Source organism: Mirounga angustirostris, unplaced genomic scaffold (genome assembly GCF_029215605.1).
Source record: "Mirounga angustirostris isolate CCGP_5_RB_7025 unplaced genomic scaffold, mMirAng1.0.hap1 SCAF_3, whole genome shotgun sequence".
Lineage (NCBI taxonomy): Eukaryota > Metazoa > Chordata > Mammalia > Carnivora > Phocidae > Mirounga > Mirounga angustirostris.
Window position 1 is genome coordinate 11,220,142 of NW_026991711.1, and position 26,074 is coordinate 11,246,215.

The window sequence follows — 26,074 nt, forward strand, 5'->3', positions numbered from 1 at the left end:
TAGCCAAGAAATGCTTTGATATCTGACTTACATGTTGACAGATCATTCTGACTGGGTTTTGAGAATACCCTAGAGGGAGGTAAGGATGGAAACCTGGACAGCAAGTAGGAAGCTAATGCAATGACGCAGATGAGAGATGCTGGTGACCAGAATTGATGGTAGTGCTGGGAGTGGTGAGAAGTGGTCAGATTCCAAGCTCATTCCAAAGGTAGAGCCAAAAAAATCAATCCCCTTCCTGAAATGTCCTTTCCCTTTTTGTAAGTCCATGCTTTTCCTCTACAATCTTCTCTACCTAAATGCTATCTGTCTTCAAGGCCTAGTTGAAATGCCACCTTCTTCATGAGACTTCCCTAGACACTCCTGCCCAATCAAAAGTAATCTTTTCATCTGACTTCTCCACAAGGCCATCTATGACACTCTGATGAACTAACCTCCTCCCTGCTGCATCTCTCCCCTATCAACTTCTTCAGGGTAGTGAACCTTCTTCATCTTTGTATTCACCAGCATCTGCCGCATCAAAAGATATATGCCAACCAATCAGTTAAGTTCTAAGTTTCTCCTGGCTCAAAAAGTTCATGATTTTCTTCTACATGTATACTTCATAACTCCAAAAAAGCTACGGTCATGAAACAGAGCTTTACAGGGGCACAGGGCTTTTATAACAGGTGTCAATTCCTAGTGAGGAAACCAATAGCTATACAAATACAAAATACTCTTCTTCACTAATCCTTACACACACACACACACACGTGCGTGCGTGCGCACACCCCTTAAATAAAGTTTGACAACGTTCTCCCCAGCTATCCCAATCCCAAACCTACCAGAATTAACTACTACTTCCATGCAGCACCTACACTAGATATGCTTTGGTGGCTGAAATTATCACACTGCCCTGTAATTAGGGGGTAACAACAAACATTTTGTGGCAGACTTAGCCAGCTCAGAACTTTCCTGAACTGTCCTTTTCCCAACCACGGCAAAAGACCCCTCAGCTGCAGCCCTTTTGAATTATATGATCTTGCCCCTGAACACAGACGACTGGCGCAAAAAGCAGCTAACCCAAATTACATCCATCATAGTCCCTTTCCTAGGAATAAGGAAAGAAAGAAAAATGCAGCTTTCCTCTTTTCAGGATGCAAGACCTAAAACACCTAAGCTCAGGAGCTATGATTTTTGGCATGTTCCACTGGGCCATGCAAGCAGAGAAGCAGAGGATGAAAGTAGACAGGCATGCAGAAGATTTTAAAGAAAGAAGCAAAAGCAGAGATACAAAAGCTAACAGCTGGCTAGTCTGTTTCTAATACTTTCCTCAAGCCTACCTATCTTCTAACTCTTGGATCTCTCAACACACCCATGTATGATATGCAGATAGTTCTGGCTGCCTGGCAACATTATTAAAGCAACTCACAGTCCTGAGACTGGTTTCCTAATAAGGAAGGGTTAAAATTCTTTAACCTCTGGTTTTTTCCAATTTTCACTAAATATTAATAACAGAGTATTTTTTCAGTCCCTAAATCCAATGCATAAAAGTCTTCAAACAAATCAAAAGCCAATACCCATAAATAAGTTTCCTCGAAAAGCAAGTTCTGTACTCTATTTTTTAACTTAGTTCCTCAGTGTCTAGCATAAACATCCCTACTCTCCCCTCACCCAACATACACCCCCACCAACCTTTTGGACAGAAATCCTTCTAAAAGTACATCTCACAGTTCTTGATTTCTCTGCCATTCTCTTGGATCTAACCCGCATTCTGCTAGCTATCCTCATGATCACAATAATGGCTGTCAGCAGCACCAAGCTTTCTCTTCTTCACAAAATGTGTGAGAGGAGAAGGGGGGGGGGGAGAAAGAGGCACATTGGTGCTAAAGCTTAGAATGAGCAGGTTTCTCTCCTAAGGAATCTCAAGCTTCTCATGCTTCATTGCCCCAAACTGGCTTAAGCCTTCACTGACTCATCCCTAAATCAGTAATTGTCAGGGAAGATAAGGTGATCATAACTGGCTTAACTAAATCACGCATGGGAGAAAAGGCGCTGGACAAGCTAACTGTCCACTACAATGGGAGAGTGCCTGCGCACGTGCACACCTGACATATACAAGCATTTATTTAAGTGTGTCTGTGTGGGATAACGATCACCTGCTAGCCAGACAGAAAACCAAAGCAGATCAGTAATTAACACTGGCGGGAAGCTATCAAAGGATACAGAACTTCAAGCGGCCACCTTAAACTGGAATGCCATATATTCCCTTGTACCCACACCTAGCCGCTAAGTGCTCTTGGGACTTGAAGGTCAAATGTTCCCAAGAGCTGTCTAACTGGAGTGTTTTTCAAGATTGAATAACCAAAACCATGAGAGACGATAGACTCTGAAAAACAAACTGAGGGTTCTAGAGGGGAGGGGGGTGGGAGGATGGGTTAGCCTGGTGGTGGGTATTGAGGAGGGCACGTTCTGCATGGAGCACTGGGTGTTGTGCACAAACAATGAATCATGGAACACTTCATCTAAAACTAATGATGTAATGTATGGGGATTAACATAAGAATAAAATTAAAAAAAAAAGATTGAATAATCTGGACTTGGGGAAATAAACCATTGTGGGAAGATGAGTGATTCTTGGTATTAGATGTACCTTTGATGGTAAGGGTGTGGCTTACTGAAAAGTCCATGATTTGCAAAGTATAAATTAGAAGATAGCTTTGATTTCACAGAGCTGTGTCCTGAGAGCATCTGAAGGTGGGCAGGTATGAGACTTTACCTACTTCTACAACACTGTTTGTTATATTCAGTACGGAATTTAAATTTCTTCTACTCATTATCATAACTGTTAATCACATTATTCTTCAATTTGATATGCACTCTTCTTACAGTAATAAAAGAGTACATCACATTATGTCATCACATGCTTTAATTCCCCCCAGTGGCTTCCTAATGCCACACGGATGAAAATCCCAGCTTGTGATGATGGCCCAACTGATCTGCCCTGAGCCTACCTTTCCAACCTCTACCACATGCTTCCTCATTCATTATTCTCCCACCACACCCGCTTCTTTCTCTCAAGCCACACGCTCATCTCATTCCTGCCTCAGGACACTTACACCTGCCATTCCCTCTGTGTGGAGAGGTCTTGCCCTGGATCTTCACATGCTGCCTGCTCCTTCTCATCTTTGTTATTTCAGTTCAAGTGTCACAACCTTCTCTGCACCCCACCCCCACCCATGACCCCCACCACATACATATCCACATCCACGTCCACCCCTACCCCACCCCCGACACACACCCCCTAAACTATGAGCCCTCTATAGAGCACAGCCTTTGGGTCAGACACTAATCCCTGATCCCATCAACCGTCAAGAGAGTGACAGGATCACATGATAAAGAAAGCTTGGTAATCTAAATAGGAACCGCATGCTACAGGCAAAGAGAAGCAAGAACAAGTCAAATATTAGTAACCAAACTGAACTGAAAACACAGAAATGATTAACCAGCCAAGTCTATCAGGATTCTCAGTTTCCTAAAAGACCACGAGAGCATTCGGGGCCAAAAAAGTAAATTATTGCCCCAATTCAAATACCAGCTGTAGGTTTTAGTCTTCTTTTCAGTAAAATACATATATCAAACTTTCTCTTATTCCTTAAAAACACAGCAAGCATAAAAGGAGAACACGAAAGTCATTGAGCATCTCTAAAAGAATGCACATGAGATGTTATTCAACAGTTTTGGGTGGGTAGGGGATGGGCTAGATGGGTGATGGGTATTAAGGAGAGCCCTTGTTGTGATGAGCACTGGGTGTTGCATGTACTGGATGAATCACTGAATTCTACTCCAGAAACCAATACTGCACTACATGTTAACTAACAAAATTTAAATTTAAAAAAATAAAACAGGAGTTTTTATCAGCATATAAATTCGACTTTTAAAAATCAGTTATTTACAGAAGCAATTTATTACTTCAGGATACAAATATTTAACTTTATTATTATTCTGTAAAATTCAAGGTAAAGAAAAATACCTTACAGACAAAAATCTAAGTTAACAATAGGGAAAAAAAAAAAAAGCTGTTAAATCTTGTGTCTAAGTTACTTCTTAAAATAAATAGGCATTAAAACAGGATTCAAAGAGGGCGCCTGGGTGGCTCAGATGGTTAAGCGTCTGCCTTGGGCTCAGGTCATGATCTCAGGGTCCTGGGATCAAGTCCCGCATCGGGCTCCCTGCTCCTTGGGAGCCTGCTTATCCCTCTGCCTCGCTCTCTCTGTCTCTAATGAATAAATAAATAAAATCTTTAAAAAAAAAAAAAACAGGATTCAAAGAAGCAAAAAATACTGTAGAAAACAGTAATTCTGTACCTAAAAAAATATATCTAAAAACATTTGCCCGGTAGATGTTGCCAGAACCTCCCATCCTTCTAGATCTGGGCCATCTTAGGAGAGTCTGTGCCAGCAACCCAAACCAGCGCTTATAAGGGCAGCTATAGTAGTCCACTCTCAAAACTCTGAAAAACACCATCTGGGGGGTGTCAGTAGGCAGTAAATTAAAGCCTTACGCATTGAAAAGCAAGTAACTTGAAAAATGTACAGGGGCAATGAATCCTGAAGTTATCAGGCATCAAAATGTTTTGTATAGTTAAGCTAGAAAATCTAAATTTTCTATTTCTCTACTATTTTCTAAAAATATGGTAGAACTGCTAAACTTGGCTCCTGGGTTTAAGATGCTACTTACCAACTATATGTAAAATTATTAAGTGAATTTACATAAGCATCTTGTCTACTTTTTAAGTTGAAATAAAATCTACACAGTATCCAAGTAACTGAACAGGAAAATTTTATGAATCAAATTAAATAACCCAATGTTTTCTGGTAGGAAGAACGTATTACTACATAAAACATTTATCAGATATTCAGAAGTGGACAACAAAAAACAAGACCTGAATGCAACTGAAGTCTGGTAATATTAAGAACCTAATCTAAAGGGCGCCTGGGTGGCTCAGTCGGTTAAGCGACTGCCTTCGGCTCAGGTCATGATCCTGGAGTCCCGGGATCGAGTCCCGCATCGGGCTCCCTGCTCGGCAGGGGGTCTGCTTCTCCCTCTGACCCTCCCCCCTCTCATGTGCTCTCTCTCTCAAATAAATAAATAAAATCTTTAAAAAAAAAAAAAAAAAGGAACCTAATCTAAGAAATGTTGCTTCAAGTACTAACCACTTTTAAAAAAACAGAATTCTACCTCTACAGTGCAGATCTATTCAAATAGGGAAAGGAGAATCTCTACTTTTATTTAACAATTAGCAGGAAAAGAGTATCTCCTTCACAGTGAAATTTTTAAAGACACACTTTATACATAAAGAGACCACTTAGTACCATGCTCAAATTTTCAGTAACAAGAAAATTAAAATGTAATCAGTATGATGGGAATATTTCCTTGGGACTTTTTTTTTTTTTTAAGCTCTGAGAATGTCTGAAGTCTTGAGCTATTTTTTACATGCTCTTCTTGAAGGAACTGATTTATGTTTTATATCTTAAAATGGCTTGGAAATGGTAAAAACAGAAATAATCGATTTTCTTTTTCAACAGGGGGCCAGGCAAGGCTTCCTTTGCCAAGATTCAAACAGATACACCCTTCTCAACACATCATGGGTGTGTGTAAAAGAATAGCATCTTAAAGCTCACTTTTAGATTTTTTTCAGTTTGTTTTTTTTTTACTAAAAAGAATGGAACTAAGGTGTTTACTAAATAAATAATGGACCTGGGAAACAGAGGAATTCTACATTTCTTTATCTGACCCTAAGTCTACTAACCAAGTATCACTAAAACTATTCAAATGCTCATTATACGAGAGGCAATTTGCCAGTAATTGAAAAAAGCCTACAAAATTAACAAATGAATGCTATTCTGATACTAGAAAGCTGGCAATGGTTACACAGGCTTTAGCCTTCTAAAACCATAATCAGAACTGGGACGATTAATCAACATTTTAACACTTCCCATCTGTACCCAGTGCTCAAGGTAGTGCTTACTGTCACTTGACAAGTTGCTTAGCCTTGCAAAATTTGATAATTCATGTCTTACTGAATTTTTCCTGACTTGGAAGAAAATAAAACACCAATTAAAAGCAGATGTCACCTTTAATTCTAACTGGCTGACAAACTTCTAATTTTTTTTACCCAATGCACAGACAGAACACACGTAGATGACAATTTAGACAGTTAAATACTCAAAGTCACTGACACCCCCACAAATTTGCAAGTGATTTTCCAAAACTTAATCCCATGGGGTTTGATCTGGCAGGCATCCAGAAAGAATAGTTTCAAGTAGTCCTCTAGAAGTACATTTATTGTTACATTTTTGCAAAGGCTTCAAGTACTGATCAGAACACTACTAAATTACTCTTCTCAAGATTCTCATCTTGACCTTCATACATATAAAAAATTTCAAAACCATGTTGCTCCTCTATTAAAACTCGAGCTAATGAAAACGAAAAGATTTAATAAACTGTGGTTAACATACCTTCATGCTTAAATGATTCAAAAGCTCAATCACATCCAACTTGAATTTACCATAAAATAATAATAATCCGACTTTGAGTACTCATGTTTTCCAATGTCTTTTAATACTGGAGTCAGTCATAAATTCATTCACTTTTGATTCTAACCATGAATGGTGAACAAAACTTAAATTCAATGTTTTGGAAAGCAGCACAAAAAAAAGTAAGTAGATAAACGGATGCCAGATCATGAAACACACCCAACTGGCAATATTAATACCTACATTCTTACAACTCAGATTTCAATATATATGAAAGTAAACTTAAAACGTAAAAAGAATTAGCAGCACATTTTTAATCTCCTAAAGATAGCCAGGCTAGTGTTTCCTCTATGCACGAAGTAACTTGTAATAAAATGCTGAGTTCTAAAAATGCTGTATTATAATATATCAAATTTTTCTCCAAAAGAAATCTTGTGGATCTTCCCCAACACCCCAATTTCAAAGACAACATTAACACGGAGTCTGTCCCTATGTCCAGGAACACTGACCACAGCCTCCACAGATTACCCTTTAATGATCTATGCAAGCGTTCAAAAGCCAGAACAAGCTGGTACCAATCAGGCAAAGAGGGAAAAATGAATCCCAGAAGGAATCACCACAAAGATCCCAATCACAATAATGGGGTCCCTAGGAGCTGTAAAGCCGATCAAGCCCTTTGCTTCTGTGGATTCATTGCATAACAATCAGACTTCCCTTAATAGTTAGAAGGGGTAAAGGAACCAGGTTGATTCTCTGTTCACTTCCTAGGTCTAACAGAGTATTTTTACTTTAACAGAAAGTCTGCCTTGAGTGAAGAATCTGGGGAAGAGGAAATGGAAAGGTGGTCACAAAAAGGGGATTTAAGGGGATAGTCTACCTGGAACAACTTCTGTAGGCCTCATCTTTGCATTTTCATCCTGCTTCATGCATTGCTAATCAGAGATCCACTGGAAGCTTCAGAACCAACGGAAAGGCCTGGCAGGGTATTTGGCTTTCAATTCTTCTACTCTGTTTATTCCCAATATATATTCATCGGGCTTAGAAACAACTCTTGAACAAGGGCAGCCACTCAGCAATGAGATGTAAATTACTGGCATGTGCTGAAACCTGGACTTGCCACCACTAATGAGCACATTAAAGGAAAATGCTCACTGGAAGACTGCAGCCCTTTTACTTAACCCTATGCGCAGGGAAAGCCACAATTCAACATCAATTAAAGGAGCTAGCTGCAGAACAGTAACAGAGCAGCCCTGTCACTACTTTTAATACCTCAGGGACCGAAAAGCTAAGACAAACGCAAAATGTCTATCTACCCTTCCTCAAGTAAAAATATTGTGCAAAACATGATTGTCAACGTGGTCAGCTTTGGTTAAGATTTGTGCAACCTGTTTCAAAGCCATCCTGACTTCAATTTCCTAAGAATGAAAATAAGATCTCTGGTTATCTAAAAAGAAAAGAAAGAAAAAGAAAAATCAACATACTAAATTATTGGTTTCTTCATTAGTCAGTCAACAAATTTGGACTTGGTGATCTAAAGCTCACCAGGGACACGGCAAGACTCTGAAAAGTTTAGAAGCTTGTCAAGAAAAAAATTATCCTAGGGACGCCTGAGTGGCTCAGTCGGTTAAGCGTCTGCCTTCAGCTCAGGTCATGATTCCAGGGTCCTGGGATCGAGTCCCACATCGGGCTCCCTGCTCCGCAGGGAGCCTGCTTCTCCCTCTGCCTCTGCCTCTCTATCTCTCATGAACAAATAAATAAAATCTTTAAAAAAAAAAAAAAAAAGAAAGAAAAAAATTATCCTATAAACTAATGATTTAGGTCTCAAAATAAACAAAATATTTGCTATACATGAGCAAGGCCTCATTTATTGGCGCTCAAAATATTAGCCTGTTCACCATAATATCATCTGCAATTTATAATAGAAAAACCTAAAATGAAATGTGAACAGACATCTAGTATCTATTATTAACTTTTGAAATAAATTATGGTTTTCAGGGGCACCAGGCTGGCTAAGTCAGTAGGAGGTGGCCGCTCTTGATCTTAGGCTCATGAGTTCAAGCCCCATGTTGGACATAGAGCTTACTTAAAAAAAATAATTAAAATTTCAAAATAAGGGGCGATGGAATGAAGGTATCATTAACATGTTAATTTGCTATTTTGAGTTACTGTGTGACATTTTTCTAAAGAATACAGTAAGTAAGCACTTGTAATATTAACGTTGGAATATAATTTTATCTTTCTCTGATGACCTAAAAAGTATGCCAGATGCTTAAAGCCCCACCCCAAAATTAATCACAATAAATAGCACACACACTAAAAAAATATTTTTTTCTGACTAAATTTTAGTTTTCCATACAATCTGTGCAGTTAAACCACCTTTTTACGACCCTCAGGGTTTGAAAGAATAGACTTCAACCAAAAGAACTGATCACCTACTAGTATGTGATTAGGAAATTTTGGTTTGTTTGTTTTTTAATTTTGAGAGAGAGAGAGCATGAGCGGGGAGGGGGGGGCAGAGGGAGAGGTACAAGCAGTCTCCCCACTGAGCAGGAAGCCCAACACAGGGTTCCATCCCAGGATCCTGAGATCATGATCTGAGCAGAAATCAGATGCTTAACTTTGACTGAGCTACCCAGGCGCCCCCCCACACACACCCCTTTTTTTTTTAAGATTTTATTTATTTTATTTGAGAGAGAGAGAGAGAATCTCAAGCAGACTCCCCACTCAGTACAGAGCCCGAGGTAGGGCTCCATCTCACCACCCTGAGATCATGACCTGAGTCGAAACCAAGAGTCCTTAACCGACTGAGCCACCCAGGCGTCCCAGCAAAATTATTGTATTTGATTCAGTTCCTTCATGTATAAATTAGAGGTAATGATACCACAAGAGCATATAAAGAGTGAGAAAAAAACACATAGGAAACACTTTTCATATATTTGACAATCCCCCAAAAAACAGAATCATTAGTTCACTAGGAACCCAAATACTCCCCCTCCTGCTATCAGAGTCCCATTTAGCAAGGTCTTCTCTTACTCAGAAGTATACCTGCCTATATATCGTAAGTCCAGCAGCTTTGACTTTCTTTCATTTTAAAGAAAATGTAAACTGATCCAAGTAATTTGCACAGGGGATAAATACATTTGTCCACCTTCTAAAGAATATGAATGTCGGGCGCCTGGGTGGCTCAGTCGTTCAGCGTCTGCCTTCGGCTCAGGTCATGATCCCAGGGTCCTGGGATCGAGCCCCGCATCGGGATCCCTGCTCAGCGGGAAGCCTGTTTCTCCCTCTCCCACTCCCCCTGCTTGTGTTCCCTCTCTCGCTGTATCTCTCTCTGTCAAATAAATAAATAAAAATCTTAAAAAAAAAAAAAAAAAGAATATGAATGTCTGCATTCCTGGTCACTTTTCTGGCACCCCAGAGAACTGTTTTATCTTCTAGCTCTTCTTACTCCTTAGTTCATATATTTTAGCATCTGCAGCTCATCAGCCCCATTACTGTTTTTAACCTCTACCAAATCCTGTTCAGGCTACTCCTGCCCCTACACCCCACTCATTGAAACTACCCCGGCCAAGGCATCTGGAAGGTGAGTCCCCCACAATGTGTGTTGCTGGCACTGCTGTAGCTGCCACAGCCTGCAGCCGGAGCGACCACACTGCGGACTCTACTACAAACCGCCATTACTGCCTTCCACTGCTCTCTTTCTTCTGCTCTGTGCTTGTCTGCTTATTTCATCTGCTTCTTTTTCCCAATTCTGGCTTTTAGGGAAGAAACCTGAACTTTTTTTTTTCCGAAGATTTTATTCATTTATTTGAGAGAGCAAGCGAGCGAGCGAGAGCACAAGCAGGGGGAGCGGCAGGCAGAGGGAGAAGCAGGCTCCCCACTGAGCAGGGAGCCCGATGCGGGGCTCGATCCCAGGACCCTGGGATCATGACCTGAGCCAAAGGCAGACGCTTAACCCACTGAGCCACCCAGGAGCCCCAAGAAACCTGAACTTTTACAGACAACTCTTTAGAGAGTCCCTTGAGGTCTGAAAATGTTCTACAAGCTAAAGATACCAAGAGGCTTAACTTGTTATAATTATAGAATTATAGCCTTACAGGGGAAAAAATAATGATGGGTGAGGAAAAAAGTTGAAAACAATTTAAGGTTTTATTTCGTTATGTTCTGCAACAAGTTGTAGAATCTCTCCTTCAGAGGGAGCATAGGCCAGTAGTAGTTAGGCAGCTACAGGACTGTAGGTAAGCCTGCATTCCAGTCTTTGCCCCGGCACTAATAGCTGTCTGACCTTGAACTTGCTTACACACACCTTCCTTTTACTTCTTACATCTATAAAGTGAAAACAGAACTATCCACCTGCAGGGCAGGTACACAAAGAAAATGGAGGGGCGCCTAGGTAGCTCAGTCCGTTAAGCATCGGACTCTTGATTTCAGCTCGTTATGATCTCAGGATTGTAAGATCAAGCCCTGCGTCCAGCTCCACGCTCGGTGTGGAGCCTACTTAAGACGCTCCCTCTCCCTCTGCCCCTCCCAGCCTCCCTCTCTAAAGGAAAAAAGAAAAAATTTTTTTAATTTAAAATTTTAAAAATAAAAAGCAAATGGAGCTAGTACATGTAGAGTGCTTGGCATCGCACCTGGCACACAATAACTACTCAAAACAAGTTAACAACCTGCTAAAGGCAGAAATTTCATCCACTGGTAGAAATCTCATCCATTTGTATCGTGGTCACAATCAATCTTGTTCCCTATACTCTTACTTTACCTAGATTCCTTATTTCCTTTCATCTTTCTCTACTATTCACTTTTAAAATTGCTTTCGCTTTGGGGAACCTACGTGGCTCAGCCGGTTAGGCGTCTAATTCTTGGTTTCTGCTCAGGTCATGATCTCAGGGTCAAGAGATCGAGCCCCGCATTGGGTTCCACACTCAGTGGGGAGTCTGCTTGAGTTTCTCTCTCTCCCTCTACCCGCACCCCAGTTCATGCTCGCACTAGCTCGCTCTCTAAAAAAATAAATAAATCTTTAAAAATAAATAGCTTTTGCTTTTAAATGGTGTGATAAACAATAGTTATAGCAGGAATGATTATAAAAACCACAGGCAGTCTGTATATACTTCACTGATAAATATAGGCCCAAGTTATAACTCCAAAGCATAAAGACTGCAAAACTAACTTACCATTAATATGTACAGAAGACAAAACCGTATTATACCTACAGTCATATATAGATATCCAATAAAAGATTTTTTCATGTAAACTAGAAAATAGACCCTAATAAATATTTGTTATTTCTAAAAGTAAAACTGTATTTCAAATGAGCTTGATGTGAGCAGCAAGGAGATTAAGCCTCTTTCCAAAAGTTTCTCTCATATATGGAAATATATATAAACAATTCCATTAAAATTGGCAAAGAATTATTTATGACTAGTAAGTAAAGTGGTAAACAACAGGAATTCAGAGATGAGTAAGTAAAGGTCCTTGACATGACACGTAATTATAAGGCCAGAAAAGAATGCCGAAGCAGGGAGGGGAAGAGTAGTAAAAGAAATCTTGCTCTTTGACTAGGATGCTCTTCTCCCATGGCATCTCAGCTTAACGGTCACCCATTCAGAGAGATTTTTGGGTACTACCTTCTCTAAAAAGGCCACCCAGTTACCTTTTGGCACAGCATTTCTCAAATTTAGGGAGCTCAGAACCAAACAATGAGTATGTGAAGAACTAAATAAAAAGCTAAGAAAATATACACAGGATTCAAACAAATACGCCATAAGTATGTTGGGAACTGTGCATCCACAAGAAGAGAACACTCTTTGGTTGGCAAATTAGCATATCACATACTATGCTTCAATATGGCACCTCAGGAGCCCTATAACAGTATCTTTAGGTAAGGTCCAGTCCAAAAACAAAACCCCACAATCATCTCATTATTTCTGCTTCTTTGCCCATTTTAGAAAGGATGCACTTAAAAGTTTAATTTTAGAATGTATCTGAGGCAATAAGAATGACTAACTATATGTAACAGTGATAATTAATGTACTTCATTTAATCTGACAAAATCTTCAATTACTTTCACTAGAACAACAACAAAAATCCTTCCTACTGAATTCTAAGTTTAGATGTTATACACAAATAAATAGATGAAATTCAACCTTAAGAGATCACAAAGTTACTATAAATTAAAAATAGCACTGCAACCTAAAAACACAGGGAAGTTTCTCAATGTGCACTTTCTATATTTATTTCCAGAATTCCAAGTTTTAATTCAGCAACTTCTCTCACCTACTGAATAGTTAACAAGCATCTACTGAAAGCTTCAGTGATAGAAAAGAATTAAAAAGCATGATTTCTGCCTTCTACTCATGTACAAATTGGGTGACAATCAAACAGATGGCAGATAAAAATGTGATACAGCCATACCATGGACTTTATCAGACTTAGAAAGCAATGAGATTTTGACATACACTACAACATGGATGAAGCTTGAGGACATTATGCTCAAATAAGCCAGACACAAAAGGTAAAATATTCTATGATTCCATTTATAAGAGTTACCTAGAATAGACAAATTCATAAAGACAGAAAGTAAAACACACCTTACCAGGGGTATGGGTGGCAGTGACAGAGAGTTACTGTTTAATGGATGCAAAGTTTCAGTTTGGGATGATGAAACATCTCTAGACATGAATAGCAGAGATAGCCGCACACTATAAATGTACTTAATGCCACTGAATTGTACACTTAAAAATGGTGAAAAGGGGTGCACCTGGGTGTCTGACTAGTGATCTGGGCTCAGGTCATGATCTCAGGGTCCTGGGATCAAGCCCTGCTTCAGGCTCCACGCTCAGCAGCAGGGAGCATGCTTGGGATTCTCTCTCTCCCTCTGTTCCTCCCTCCCCCGCCAGGCCGCCCGTTAAGGCACTCACTCACCTTCTCTCAAAAATTTTTTAGATTTTTTTTTAAAGATTTTTATTTATTTATTTGAGATAGAGCGGAGAGGGAGAGCGCAGAGGGGTGAGAGGCAGAGGGAGAGGTCGAGAAGCAGGCTCCCCACTGAGCAGGGAGCCCAAAGCAGGGCTCAATCCTAGGACCCCAGGATCATGACCTGAGCTGAAGGCAGATGCTTAACCGACTGAGCCACCCAGGTGCTCCTCAAATTTTTTTTAAATGGTGAAAAGGGCCCCATATATACTAAAATTGGGAGGATAGAGAAGATTATTAGCATGGCCCCTGCACAAGGATGACATGCAAATTCATAAAGCATTCCAAATTTTTTTAAATGGTGAAACAGGTAATTCTATGTTATATATGATATACCACATTAAATATGTATATAATAAAAGACAAAAATAAATCATAATTTCTTCAAGGTACCCTGAAAATAGAGCAAAATGAAAATCTTAATTTCAAGGGACTGATATTTGAGTCATTAATGAAGGAAATGTCCTAACTCCCCTTAAACATGTTTAAAGTAAAAATTATGACATTTTCCCATGGAATGTATAATATATGCAGATGAAATACACATGACAATGGTAACAGAGAATGCTGATGGAAAGAGAGGGGAAGGGGACTATACAATTTTAACATTTCTACATTTTACCTAAAATGGTATATATATTTTTTTAAGATTTTACTTATTTATTTGACAGAGAGCAAGAGAGCACAAGCAGGGGGAGCAGCAGAGGGAGAGGGAGAAGCAGGCTCCCTGCTGAGCAGGGAGCCCAATGCAGGGCTCGATCCCAGGACCCTGAGATCATGACCTGAGCCAAAGGCAGACGCTTAACCAACTGAGCCACCCAGGCACACCTAAAATGGTATAATATTAACTCTAAATAGACCATATAAATTAAGGATGTATACTGCAATACCTAGAAAAAACACTAAAAAATGGAAAAGGTCTTCATAGATAAATTTAAATGGAATTCCAAAAATTAAGATAATCCAAGTAAGACAGGAAAATAGAATGGTAGCCATAAATCCAGTCACATCACTAATATATTAAACGTTAACAGATCTTACTGAAATTGCATATTGGTGAGGGTACACAAATCCATGACAGTACTAAAAAGCACTGAATTGCTTATCACAAAAGGGTGACTATTAGGACATGGGAATTGTATCTCAGTAAAGCTGTCATTAAAGAAAAGAAGGCAAACCAAAAAACATAATAAACACTACAATTAAAGATACAGATTACGAGAATGATTTAAAAAGTACAACCCACCTACATGCTGGCTACAAAAGACATGTTTTCAATATAAACAGTCAGTTGGAAAAGTGCATATTGTGCACACTGTAAGCATAAGACACTTGAGAGTCTTTAGAGTTAACATTACGCAACTTGTCCAAGATCATACAGCTACAAAATGGCAGAGCAAGAATTCTTTTTTTTTTTTTTTTTTAAAGATTTTATTTATTTATTCATGAGAGACAGAGAGAGAGAGAGAGAAGCAGGCTCCCAAGAAGCAGGGAGCCCAATGCGGGACTCGATCCCAGGACCCTGGGATCACGACCTGAGCCGAAGGCAGACGCTTAACCATCTGAGCCACCCAGGCGCCCCAGAGCAAGAATTCTAACTCTGATTCCAGACTGTGCTAGTAAGTGCAAGGGGACAGTAAGGAGGGAGAGAAGGAAAGCCTGAGTATAAATCCAAGCTATTTTACTTTAAGGATAGGGTACGAAATCCCAATCTCATCAAATCACAGATTTTTTTTTTTTTTTAAGTTAAATCCCGGATTCTTAACCTTCCTATTGAAGTCACCAAACCCTCAATCCTCAATGTACTGCCTTGTCTACAGCCTTAAAAAACTCACTAGAAATAAAGGGAAATTTCTCCTTCTCAAGTTACCCATGTTAGAGCATTTCTACTCAACATCATCTTCAAATTCTTAAACAAATATTCTAGAAGCTAACCTCTAATCCAACATCCAGGAAAAGAAACGTGTTCTCAAACATTTCAAAGGACATTCTGTTATGATAACGGTTTTATGAAATTACTTGCATAGGTTTTCATAAATTCTGCTGAACATGACATTTAAGAGTCACAATTACAAATATATTATAAACTGTCAGAAGGAAAGAGTCACTGAACTTTCTCCTCCAAATCCACAGAGACCAGATTAATTCAACATAAGTACATCACAGAGCAGTAAAGGTATCCATGTCTACTGTACAGCTCTACCAGCTCACTCACAGCAAATCCAAGTGAAGACAGTTACTCTGATTGGTGTCCAAGATCAAAAGATCAGAAAAACAAAGATAATTGTTTTTAGACCTTAAAAATGGCACACCAATAGCAAAAAGATAAAAGCCTCCAAAAGCAAAAATAGGTACCCGCCAAAGCTATCATTTCAAAACCCAAAACAGAAAACACTAACAATTTGGTCTAGGTTCAATTCATCTTTGAAGCAGTTTGGAACATTTACTGAGTTGGGAATTTCTAACTTTTGTTAGAAACTACACTCTCATTTACTAGCTATGTGACACTGGGTAAAGCCTTTATTTCTGAGATTATTCTCTCTTCTTAAAACCAAGGATGATGATAATACGTCACAGATTGTCAGGAAGATAAAGTAAGAACGGTGCTAGTGATATCTGAAGGTTGGCATTCCATACCTATTTTTAAGAGCCTGGGGGAAGGCAAGAAATAGTCTGTGCCACTTGTTTTCTTATAAACAAAACCCTACTTCGGCAAATAAGAGTATCCTACATTACAAATCAATAGCAAAATTCTAACACACACACTCATTCCAGATGGATAAAAATATGGTTGCAGTGGTACAGTGGTTTAATTCCCCCTCCAGGGAATTAAATGGGGTTTGAGGTCAGAGTTGCACAGATGAAGGAAACCTTCTCTTTCAGCATACACGTGACTTAAATTTAAGATTTTACATTCTTGAAAATTTTTAATTTTAACATAATAAAACCAGAGATCTGTGTCCAAAACGTGAATTCTACTAATGTTAAGAAAACATATGTAGTTAAAACTGTATCTACAAAATATATTAGTAACATTTCTCAACTTTTTTTTTTCTTAAGCGAGAGAGACAAAGCGGGCGGGGGAGGGGGTAAGGTGGTGGCGGTGGCAAAGGGAGAGGGGGAGAGAGGGCGGCAAGCAGAGGGAGGGAGAGAGAGAGACTCTTAAGCAGGCTCCATGCCCAGCTGGGAGCGAGGGACAGGGCTCAACCTCACAAGCCAGAGATCATGACCTAAACCAAAAGCAAGAGGCAGATGCTTTATCAACTAAGCCACCCAGGCACCCCCTATTTCTCAACATTTTTTTTTTTTTTAAAGATTTTATTTATTTGACAGAGAGAGACACAGCGAGAGAGGGAACACAAGCAGGGGAGTGAAAGAGGGAGAAGCAGGCTTCCCGCGGAGCAGGGAGCCCGATGCGGGGCTCGATCCCAGGACCCTGGGATCATGACCTGAGCCGAAGGCAGACGCTTAACGACTGAGCCACCCAGGCACCCCTCTCAACATTCTTAAGCCATAATATAAATCAATTTCAACAGTCATGCACAAAACACTTCTGTGAATTACCAAGATCACAGCCCACATAGATTGATAAATCAGAGTTATATACAATTCTGGATTTGCAAGCTCTAAGCCTCTCCTTTATTCGCCTACTCAAAAAAAAAAAGTTTTTACAACTACAAGTGAATAGGGTATCATATGAATCCCTTTAAATTTACTTTACACTATCTTAACAAAAATATTGTTAAATGAAACCACTGGCCAACTTGCTAACTTGAATTTTAGTATTAGTTATGAACCACTTACAACATACTTTAATAACACACTATGGATTACAACGTCATAACTGACGAGAAACAACCTAGCAAAATGCCGTCTTCCAGTCTGTACCCACGCCACAGTCATTTTCCTACAATCTGATCACCTGCTGCCTATATGATAACAAAGTGGGTTTCTATGGTTTCTAAGGTTTCTATGGGCTTTGGCCAAGTTGGCTACAGTTACTTTGGTCTTTTTTGCCTTCTCCTTGAACGTTCTCTCTTTCCAACTTTGCCAATTAGAATACAGTGTTTTGTTTTTCCCCCAAATTCTCTGTACCCAAAAGTCAGCCAACCTGGGTCAAGTCCTGACTGTTACTAGCAGATTGTGACTACTGGTAGGTCACTGCACCTGAGTCACTGTTTTCCTTTTGTTATACAGAGTTAATAATATCAAGCTTCAGCAGTTGCATGGAAGAAAGCAATCATGTGTCAAAGTAGTTGGTAAACTACAGTATTATGCACATGTATATAGCAGTATAATCCTACCAAACTATTAATCTCAACAGGAAAAAAATCTAAACTCAGAAAATACACATGAAAACTATCAGATTAGGGGCACCTGGGCTCAGTCGTTATACGTCTGCCTTCGGCTCAGGTCATGGTCCCAGGGTCCTGAGATCAAGCCCCGCATCGGGCTCCCTGCTCAGCGGGAAGCCTGCTTCTCCCTCCCCCACTCCCCCTGCTTGTGTTCCCTCTCTCACTGTCTCTGTCAAATAAATAAATGAAATCTTTGGGGGGAAAAAAAAAGTTTATCTTTGTAGGTGAAATTTATAAGGCTGCAACTGTCAAATCAAAGAACATATACATTTTAAATTTTGATAGATACCAGCAAATTTCTGGCACACCACTCCCCCCGCAAAAAAAAAAAAAAAAACCCTAAAATAATTTACACTCCCAAGAACAAGACAACTTTCCTGTATACGTGCCTACACTGGATGTTACAGCTATTTTTTTTAATTTTTGGTTAATCCAATGGATAGAAAAATCACACCTCATTACTGTTATATTCCTTACCCTGTTTAAAAGTGTCCAGTGAAAGGAGATAAAAGAATATAATCATCAAACCTAACATGCTTGCTATAATCCTCCTCTATACCCTCAATGCTGAGCACTGTGGATAGAACTCACCATCTATATGCATATACACACATATCTTTTAAATACATGAGTAAGACCCAAACATGAAACACAAGTTATTTAATAAAACAAATTTCTCATACAGCTAATTACTATAACTTATAATGCTGTGCATCATTTAAACATAAAATAGTATGAAAGTGTGTGTGTGTGTGTGTGTGTGTGTGTGTGTGTGTGTAAGCTAGAAAAGTAACTAGGAACACTAAGAAATCTCCTTAAACCAATACCTCCCCTTTCCAGGAACAGGTAATTTTACTCTCCAAAGCTCTTGGAATTTCTTTTCTTCATTCTAACAGTCCTCATAGCCTCCTAACACTCTGCTTTTACTGCTCAGAAAACAAGGAACCCAGAGAGGAAATACAGAATGAAAAACAGTCTGCAAATAAAAATCTGTTGGCTCAGCACATTAAAATTACTTAAATTTCTTCACGAGGGTTATTTGTAGCTTTGTCTTTTCCATGATTTAAGCAAAAACAAGGTATGATGTTGTTGAAATCAGGTATAGTACAGATTCTGTGTAATCTGATCCCATTGCATGTAAATTAAGGATAAAGAACAGTTATCACCTCCACCCACAAATACACTCCCCACACAGAGCCCCAAGTGAAGGCTGTTATTTTAAAAAAAGGCGGAGGCGCCTGGGTGGCTCAGTCGGTTAAGCGTCTGCCTTCGGCTCAGGTCATGATCCCAGGGTCCTGGGATCGAACCCCGCGCATCGGGCTCCCTGCTCAGCGGGAGGCCTGCTTCTCCCTCTCCCTCTCCCCCTGCTTGTGTTCCCTCTCTCGCTGCGTGTCTCTCTGTCAAATAAAAATATACAATCTTTAAAAAAAAAAAAGAATTAGTCTTGTAAAGAAAACTTATAAACTTTAGTATGCTTTTATATTTGGTTTATTGTATACTTTTTTTTAAAGATTTTTATTTATTTATTTGAGAGAGAAAGATAGCTAGAAATAGCAAACAAGTGGGGAGGAGAGGGAGAGCGGGGAGGAGAGGGAGATGCAGGCTCCCTAGTGAGCAGGGAGCCTGATGTGGGACTTGATCCCAGGACCCTGGGATCATGACCTGAGCCGAAGGCAGACACTTAACCTACTGAGCCACCCAGGTGCCCCTATTGTATACTTTCTAATGCAAATATATAGCAAAAATTCAGGGGGAAAAAAAATCCAGAAATTATTCATAGTTGTTAACTAAAAACAACAATGTATTACATAAAGCACAACTAGTTTTTCTACAAACAAAATAAATATGCGGGTCTTTGAATAGCAGTTTAAAAAAAAAAAAACAGAACTGGGGTGCCTAGGTGGCACAGTCGGTTGGTTAAGTGGCCAACTCTTGGCTTTGGCTCAGGTTGTGATCTCAGGGTTGTGAGATCGAGCCCCATGTTGGGCTCCACACTCAGCGAGAAGTCTGCTTAAGATTCTCTCCCCCTCTCTTTCTTCTCTAAAATAAATAAATTTTTTTTAAAAAAGGAACTAAAAATAAATGGAGAAAAAAATCTCCATATTTGATTAAATCTCAAACATAGGATATGGTATTACAATAAAGGAACTCCACAGTATTCAACTTTAAAAAAAAAATCCATTTCCTCCTTGCTAAGTCACCATCATCAACATGGTAATCATGATGGTAATCACCATCAACATGATAATCTATCAACATGGTAATCCATCTACCACTACATTGGAAATTAGATATCTAAGAATATACTCAGTTTGCGATAGTAACTATTGAAGTTCAATGGCTGGTCACCAACCACACAATGTTTATAATGGCCTAACAAAATCAGTAGGCAATTTCATTTCAATGCTGTTGTCTTTTGTTTTTTTTTTTTTGTTTTTTAATGGAACTTACCACCTATAACCAGACATTCCAAAAGAAGCATTTATTTATTTTTTTCAAAAGGAGTATTTTAAATGGCACACTCCAATGGGAAAAGATTTTAATGCTAGGAAAATTATATCCCAAAAGGAATCTTGCCATGATGCACAAAAACCAAGAGGCTAGTTATCACTAGCTGCATATTTTCATAGTGAGCCAAAACACAGCAATACTGCTTTTTAGCTATAAAACAGTCCACTTTGTGATAGGAGAAAGTTTCCTTGCATGTTGTTTTATAATTCTTAACCTAATGATTATTTAATCTTTCCATAACATTCATTGAATCCACTATGTTGAAATCATTAGACTATAAAACAAAAGGGAAAGAAAGACTGACAAGGCCAAGTCTCGTCTCAAGAGGAAATTAATATACAGAAATAATTTTAACCTAATATGTAAAGTAGTATATCAAATAAATCTTAAAAAAAAAAATGCTCTAGAAAACAGAGCAAAGACATTACTTCTCACCAGAGGGATATGGAAACTACTCTGGTAGAAGTAATATGTGAACTGTGCCTTTCAGGAGAGGCAATCATTAGAAATGTGGGAGAGGACAAGTGTGCCCCTTGGGCAAAGAAACACAAAAAGGATGGAACACGAAAGAACCAGCCACGTTTGAGAACAGCACGGTGTTCTGGCTTGGCTGACGCATAGCTCTGAGAAAGGGAAATGGAGGAGAGGAGATCAGAAAGAAAATTCATGAGAAAGGAAGGTAATCATTCATATATTCTGCACTCTTTTAACATGAAACCCCTGATGGAAATAATCTTCATTTAAGGAAAATGTGAACTTCTTCATAATATTTTCTTCCCTGAATTGAAGTCATTTGTGTACTTGAATTATCTGACCTTACTGTGAGCCCCTCATGAGCAGAACACACGTCTGATTCATTTTTATACCCTTCTCAAATACCTTAAACATAGATACCAAACAACCACTTTTTAATGACTAAATGAATGCATGAATGAACATAAGGGTCATGTCATTTAACTTCTCTTAGACTCAGAGAAGTTAATACCAGGAATTGGCAAATTTCTACTACAAAGGGCCATGCAGTAAATATTTTAGGCTTTGCAGGTTACTTGATCTCTGTTACAACTACACAGTTCTGCTGTTACAGAGCAAAAGGAGCCACTGACAACATGTAAATGCATGGGCTTGACTTTGTGCCAATAAAATTTAACTTACAAAAACCGGCGGCAGGCTGCATTTGGGCCACAGGCCATGGTTTAGAGACGCCTCCTCTATACAACTTAAATTCAGTACCTTATATTATACAGGCACATTCATACGTGTTATAGTCAAATCACCTTCTGACATAATGACAGAACACAGCCAAAATTTCAAACAAGACGATAACGAAAAAGAATATAAATGTGATTATACCACACACAACCTGGCAAATCTGGACCTTGGGCTGCTTCCACCCAATCTGCCCTCTCCAGACACTTACTACCATTAGCTATGTCACCTTACATCACAATTTCTGTAGGCCTCAGTTTCATCTTTAGGCCCTAGTTTTTAATCTTCCACCTGGTTAAAATAGATCGTTCTAAACTAGAACTCTTGGTTCTTAAAAACTGTCCAAGTTAAATTTATGGATTTTAAGTGGAAATATCTAGAAAATTACATTCATAATTTTGAATCCATGAGAGAACAAAACACAAGCATTTCACAGAAACAAAGTATAACACATTAGAATAATAAATTAAGATGACACCTGGGATAACTGATGTAATCGGCTTCTCGAAACATTCAAAATCCTATTTTAGCACCTGAAAACTAAGGTTTCAGTACCATCTTGAATGTAGTTATAAATACACCTGGGAAATCAGTTCAATTCACCCAATCAGGGTGGTAATATCTGAGACTCAGATCATGCATAAATCTTTTCCCAAAATAGAGAAGGCAGTCAGATTTGATCTTCAATGCCACAATATGCAATGAAAAGAGAAATAATGCTCTTGTATAAAATAAATCACTGGACTCCTTGACACAGGTAGCTACAAATCTAAAGAGCTGAATTTTTTAAAAGTCCATAAAATATATAACAAACTTGGTGTCATTCACTAGATATAAAGATGATTTTATAACTTTTCCACTTTTATTCTTCAAACCAAAACTCGGGTTACAGAATAAAAACTCTTCACTTTTCACAAATAATTTTCAAAGAACTGACAGGTCAATTAAAATTCTGTAATTCGGGGCGCCTGGGTGGCTCAGTCGGTTAAGCGACTGCCTTCGGCTCAGGTCATGATCCTGGAGTCCCGGGATCGAGCCCCGCATCGGGCTCCCTGCTCGGCGGGGAGTCTGTTTCTCCCTCTAACCCTCCTCCCTCTCGTGCTCTCTCTATCTCATTCTCTCTGTCTCAAATAAATAAATAAAATCTTTAAAAAAAAAAAAAATAAAAATAAAAAAATAAAATTCTGTAATTCAGGGGCGCCTGGGTGGCTCAGTGGGTTAAGCACCTGCCTTCAGCTCAGGTCATGATCCCAGGGTCCTGGGATCAGCATCTTGTCAGGCTCCCTGCTCAGCAGGGAGTCTGCTTCTCCCTCTTCCTCTGCCCCCCCCCCACACCCCCTTGCTCGTGTTCTCTCTCTCTCTCTAGTAAATAAATAAAATCTTTTTTAAAATATCTGTAATTCATCACTACCCACAGTTACAAAAGTAACACCATTATACTGCTTTCTGAAATATAAGTTAACAGATTCTGGTTCATTACTAACTTACCAGACATTTGGCAAATTCTTTGTTTTCTGAAAGAAATCCATAACCTGGATGTACCTTAGAAATGAAAACAAAAAGCACTTTCAATTTTATCATATCACAAAACCTTTATAAGCAACATAGAGAGTGCACTCATGTGTTTATATTTTAAGGGCCTGGAGTCAGGTTACTTCTCCTACATACTGACAGTTGCAACACACATTCCTGAGTACGGACCCAAATTCCAAGAAACTGCCTAATATTCACTTACAGCACACCACCTTTGTCCTAACCATAAACAGGACCATTGACCTACAACACAACCTATTTCAGCACAACCTGAACTCTATTTCAACACAACCTGAACTCTCCCTACTTTTTCTGAGGCTAATTTTGGCCCTAAGCCAAATTTTTTAATAGTTAGTGGGCCAAAGAACAAGGTTAAAAGAAACCATTTGTGAGATAGATGAAAAACTCCTAATTCCCCTTTTCTTTAGAGTCCCGGGAAATGCTGCTTTCCAAAAATCTGGCTAAGCCAACTAACATATTTTATTCCTGACCACATGAATACACTCAGCCACCCAATGAGCAGTGTTGGTCAAAACTAAAGTCGAAATCTGGTTTTACTTTTTCTTTATACACTGAATTTTTTTCTTCTAACATGTACTCTTTTTTCCCTCCTTGGCCCACTTAACCATTCATAATCACTTTATGCTATCCTCTCACAAACCATGTTGCTATGATTTAAGTTCTATCATCCTGGCCTATCACACTGTTCAAACAAATTTAGCCTATTATCAATCAAGACTGAACATATTTCCAGGAAAACAATTCTACTGTAAGGAAAGCCAAATTTCGCAAGGAGCCGATATCATAATCTAGAAGTAGCTACACATCTGAGATTTTTAAATGTTTTATGAACCTGGTACAGAATTTAAACAACTGCATCACAGGTAAAGAGTTGCACTCCACCAACTGCGTTTTATAGAAAAATTTAACAAAAGATTGTATTCTGACAAGCTATCGTTAAAGAGTTAAGAGTTTTACCTTCATTAACTCTGATAATAAACTGTAAACATCTATAATATGGGTTCATGAATTCAGTTATTTATTTAAACATGTATCTTAACTAAAACATTTCTTTCACAAGACATGTGAACACTAATTGAAGTACTCCAGGCTAATTGCTGGTGTTGGCTGTTTCCATCCAATTTCAGAGATAACTCTGCATAGTTTGCAACATTATATATAATTAGTTCTCTGATCTATAAAACACACACACACACACACACACACACGGCACCAATAATACACAATTCCTGATGTCAGAAACCAGATTCTTCCCTGGATTCCACCCCATTCAAACAGAATTGGAGATGGGAAGAATTACTGATTTCTCCCTATAAGTTAAGTGTATTCTACTGACATTATCAAACTAAAATTATCATCAATTGCATAGTTTTTATTTCTGGAAGTGTAACCAGGTATACGTAATTTTTAAATGATTAAAACAATTTAAACAAGAATCTTTTGGATCCTATAACAGATTTTTTTAATGTTCTTATTGCACTGAAAGGGTTAATACTCAAAACTAATTGGGATTTCTTTTCTTTTTTTTTTTCCTAACAAATTTGGAAATGAACTGAAACTGCTCCCTGGTGTGAAAGCTGAATCCAACAGCCACCTGCAGGATCAGCGACCAACACTGCCAGATGCTACAAAGCCTTTGATTTCCAGTAGCGAATTCGGCCACATTTAACTCATGTGACATGAACTAACAGCAACAGCATTTTCAATCATTCTTTCTTATTTTTTTTTTTTTTTTCTGAATACAAACTCTAGCTTTCTGCTCACTATATATGAAACAGCTGCAGTAGATAGATTCATTCAGACTCACAGCTTGGGCCCTGGTTTTCTTAATGGCTTCCATGATGGCATCCATGTTGAGGTAGCTTTTACTGGTGGGAGCTGGGCCAACACAGACAGCCTCATCCGCCATTTTCACATGAACCTGAAGAGACAAATCTCTGCATTAACAGATGCTCCCAGCAAAAAGAACTCCCATCATTCATGAATACACACAAAATTGCAAATGTGATTGTTTCCCTTATTTAAGTAGTCAGGTCTTTTTGAAAGTGCACTAAAAAAAGAATAGTGTAACATATCAGCTCAGGAACTATATTAACCATGACTTTCATTTATTACAAGCCTAATCATTGTCTAGCCAGAGAACTTCCATAATATTCCCTACTAATTTGATTAAATAAAACCCCTGCAAACGTTGGCCCCCTATTCAGTTCATCTACATATAAATCTTATATCAAAAACTACCCTGTTACATGTAGCCAGTAGTCCAATATTTTCCCAACAAGCACTCATGCCCAGTTCTAAGCAAGCTCCCCAGGAAGTGGGGATAATTAGAGAAACTGAATGAAGGGATGCAGTGAGTGTCCCTGCACAGCAGCAGGTCAGCAGCAGGCACAAATTAAAGTCCAGAACTAAAGACTTCAATATCAACGAGCCAGAAAATCTTGACAATCATTTAAATGCTCTCACATTTGATCCTCATCCATTTTTACCTTTACTCCTAGAAGAGCTGATATATGCATTAATTCTAAGTCTACTCAAAACTTAGAAATATATGCTCCATTTTTAAGACTACTCACTGTACAACCTTTTTACACCAATATTTTTGCTTGAGGTGAGGCATTCACTACTGAAAAGAGTAACTTATTTCTGAAAGACACTGTTCTTTTAAAATGATAAAAGGATTCATATATCTTTGAAATGGCTTTCCCTAACAGTTTTCCAGTTTAAGGAACTTCCAATCCATTTAAATTTATTTTACAAGGCAGACATAAAAACTAGAACACCTACATCTACCTGGACTTTTATGACCCCACCCCCCGCCCAAAGTCCAAGATGGAAAATACTTTTGAGTATTGCTAAGTTCTATTCTTCAGCCATGAATTTTTAAGAAGCACGTTGTTTTAAATGGCATCTATAAAAAATAAAACCAATTAAGTCATCTTTTAGAAAGCTGAGTTAT

At 38.7% G+C, this 26,074-nt stretch overlaps 1 protein-coding gene and 1 non-coding gene across 4 annotated transcripts in view; one reads left to right on the top strand and one right to left on the bottom strand.

The window, feature by feature from the left end:
• The window catches only part of PCCA (propionyl-CoA carboxylase subunit alpha), a 403,499-nt gene that overhangs the window by 312,258 nt on the left and 65,167 nt on the right, over nucleotides 1-26,074 (bottom strand). For all 3 annotated transcript variants that reach the window (XM_045869658.2, XM_045869657.2, XM_064585924.1), the window contains 2 exons: nucleotides 24,923-25,036; nucleotides 23,050-23,103 (listed from right to left, as the gene is read on the bottom strand). In XM_045869658.2, coding sequence (XP_045725614.1) covers nucleotides 23,050-23,103; nucleotides 24,923-25,036 — 168 coding nt within the window. The remainder of the gene's footprint in view (nucleotides 1-23,049; nucleotides 23,104-24,922; nucleotides 25,037-26,074) is intronic.
• LOC123840019 (U6 spliceosomal RNA) lies at nucleotides 13,673-13,780 on the top strand. Its single transcript, XR_006789849.1, has one exon. It is a non-coding gene; the product is annotated as a U6 spliceosomal RNA (small nuclear RNA).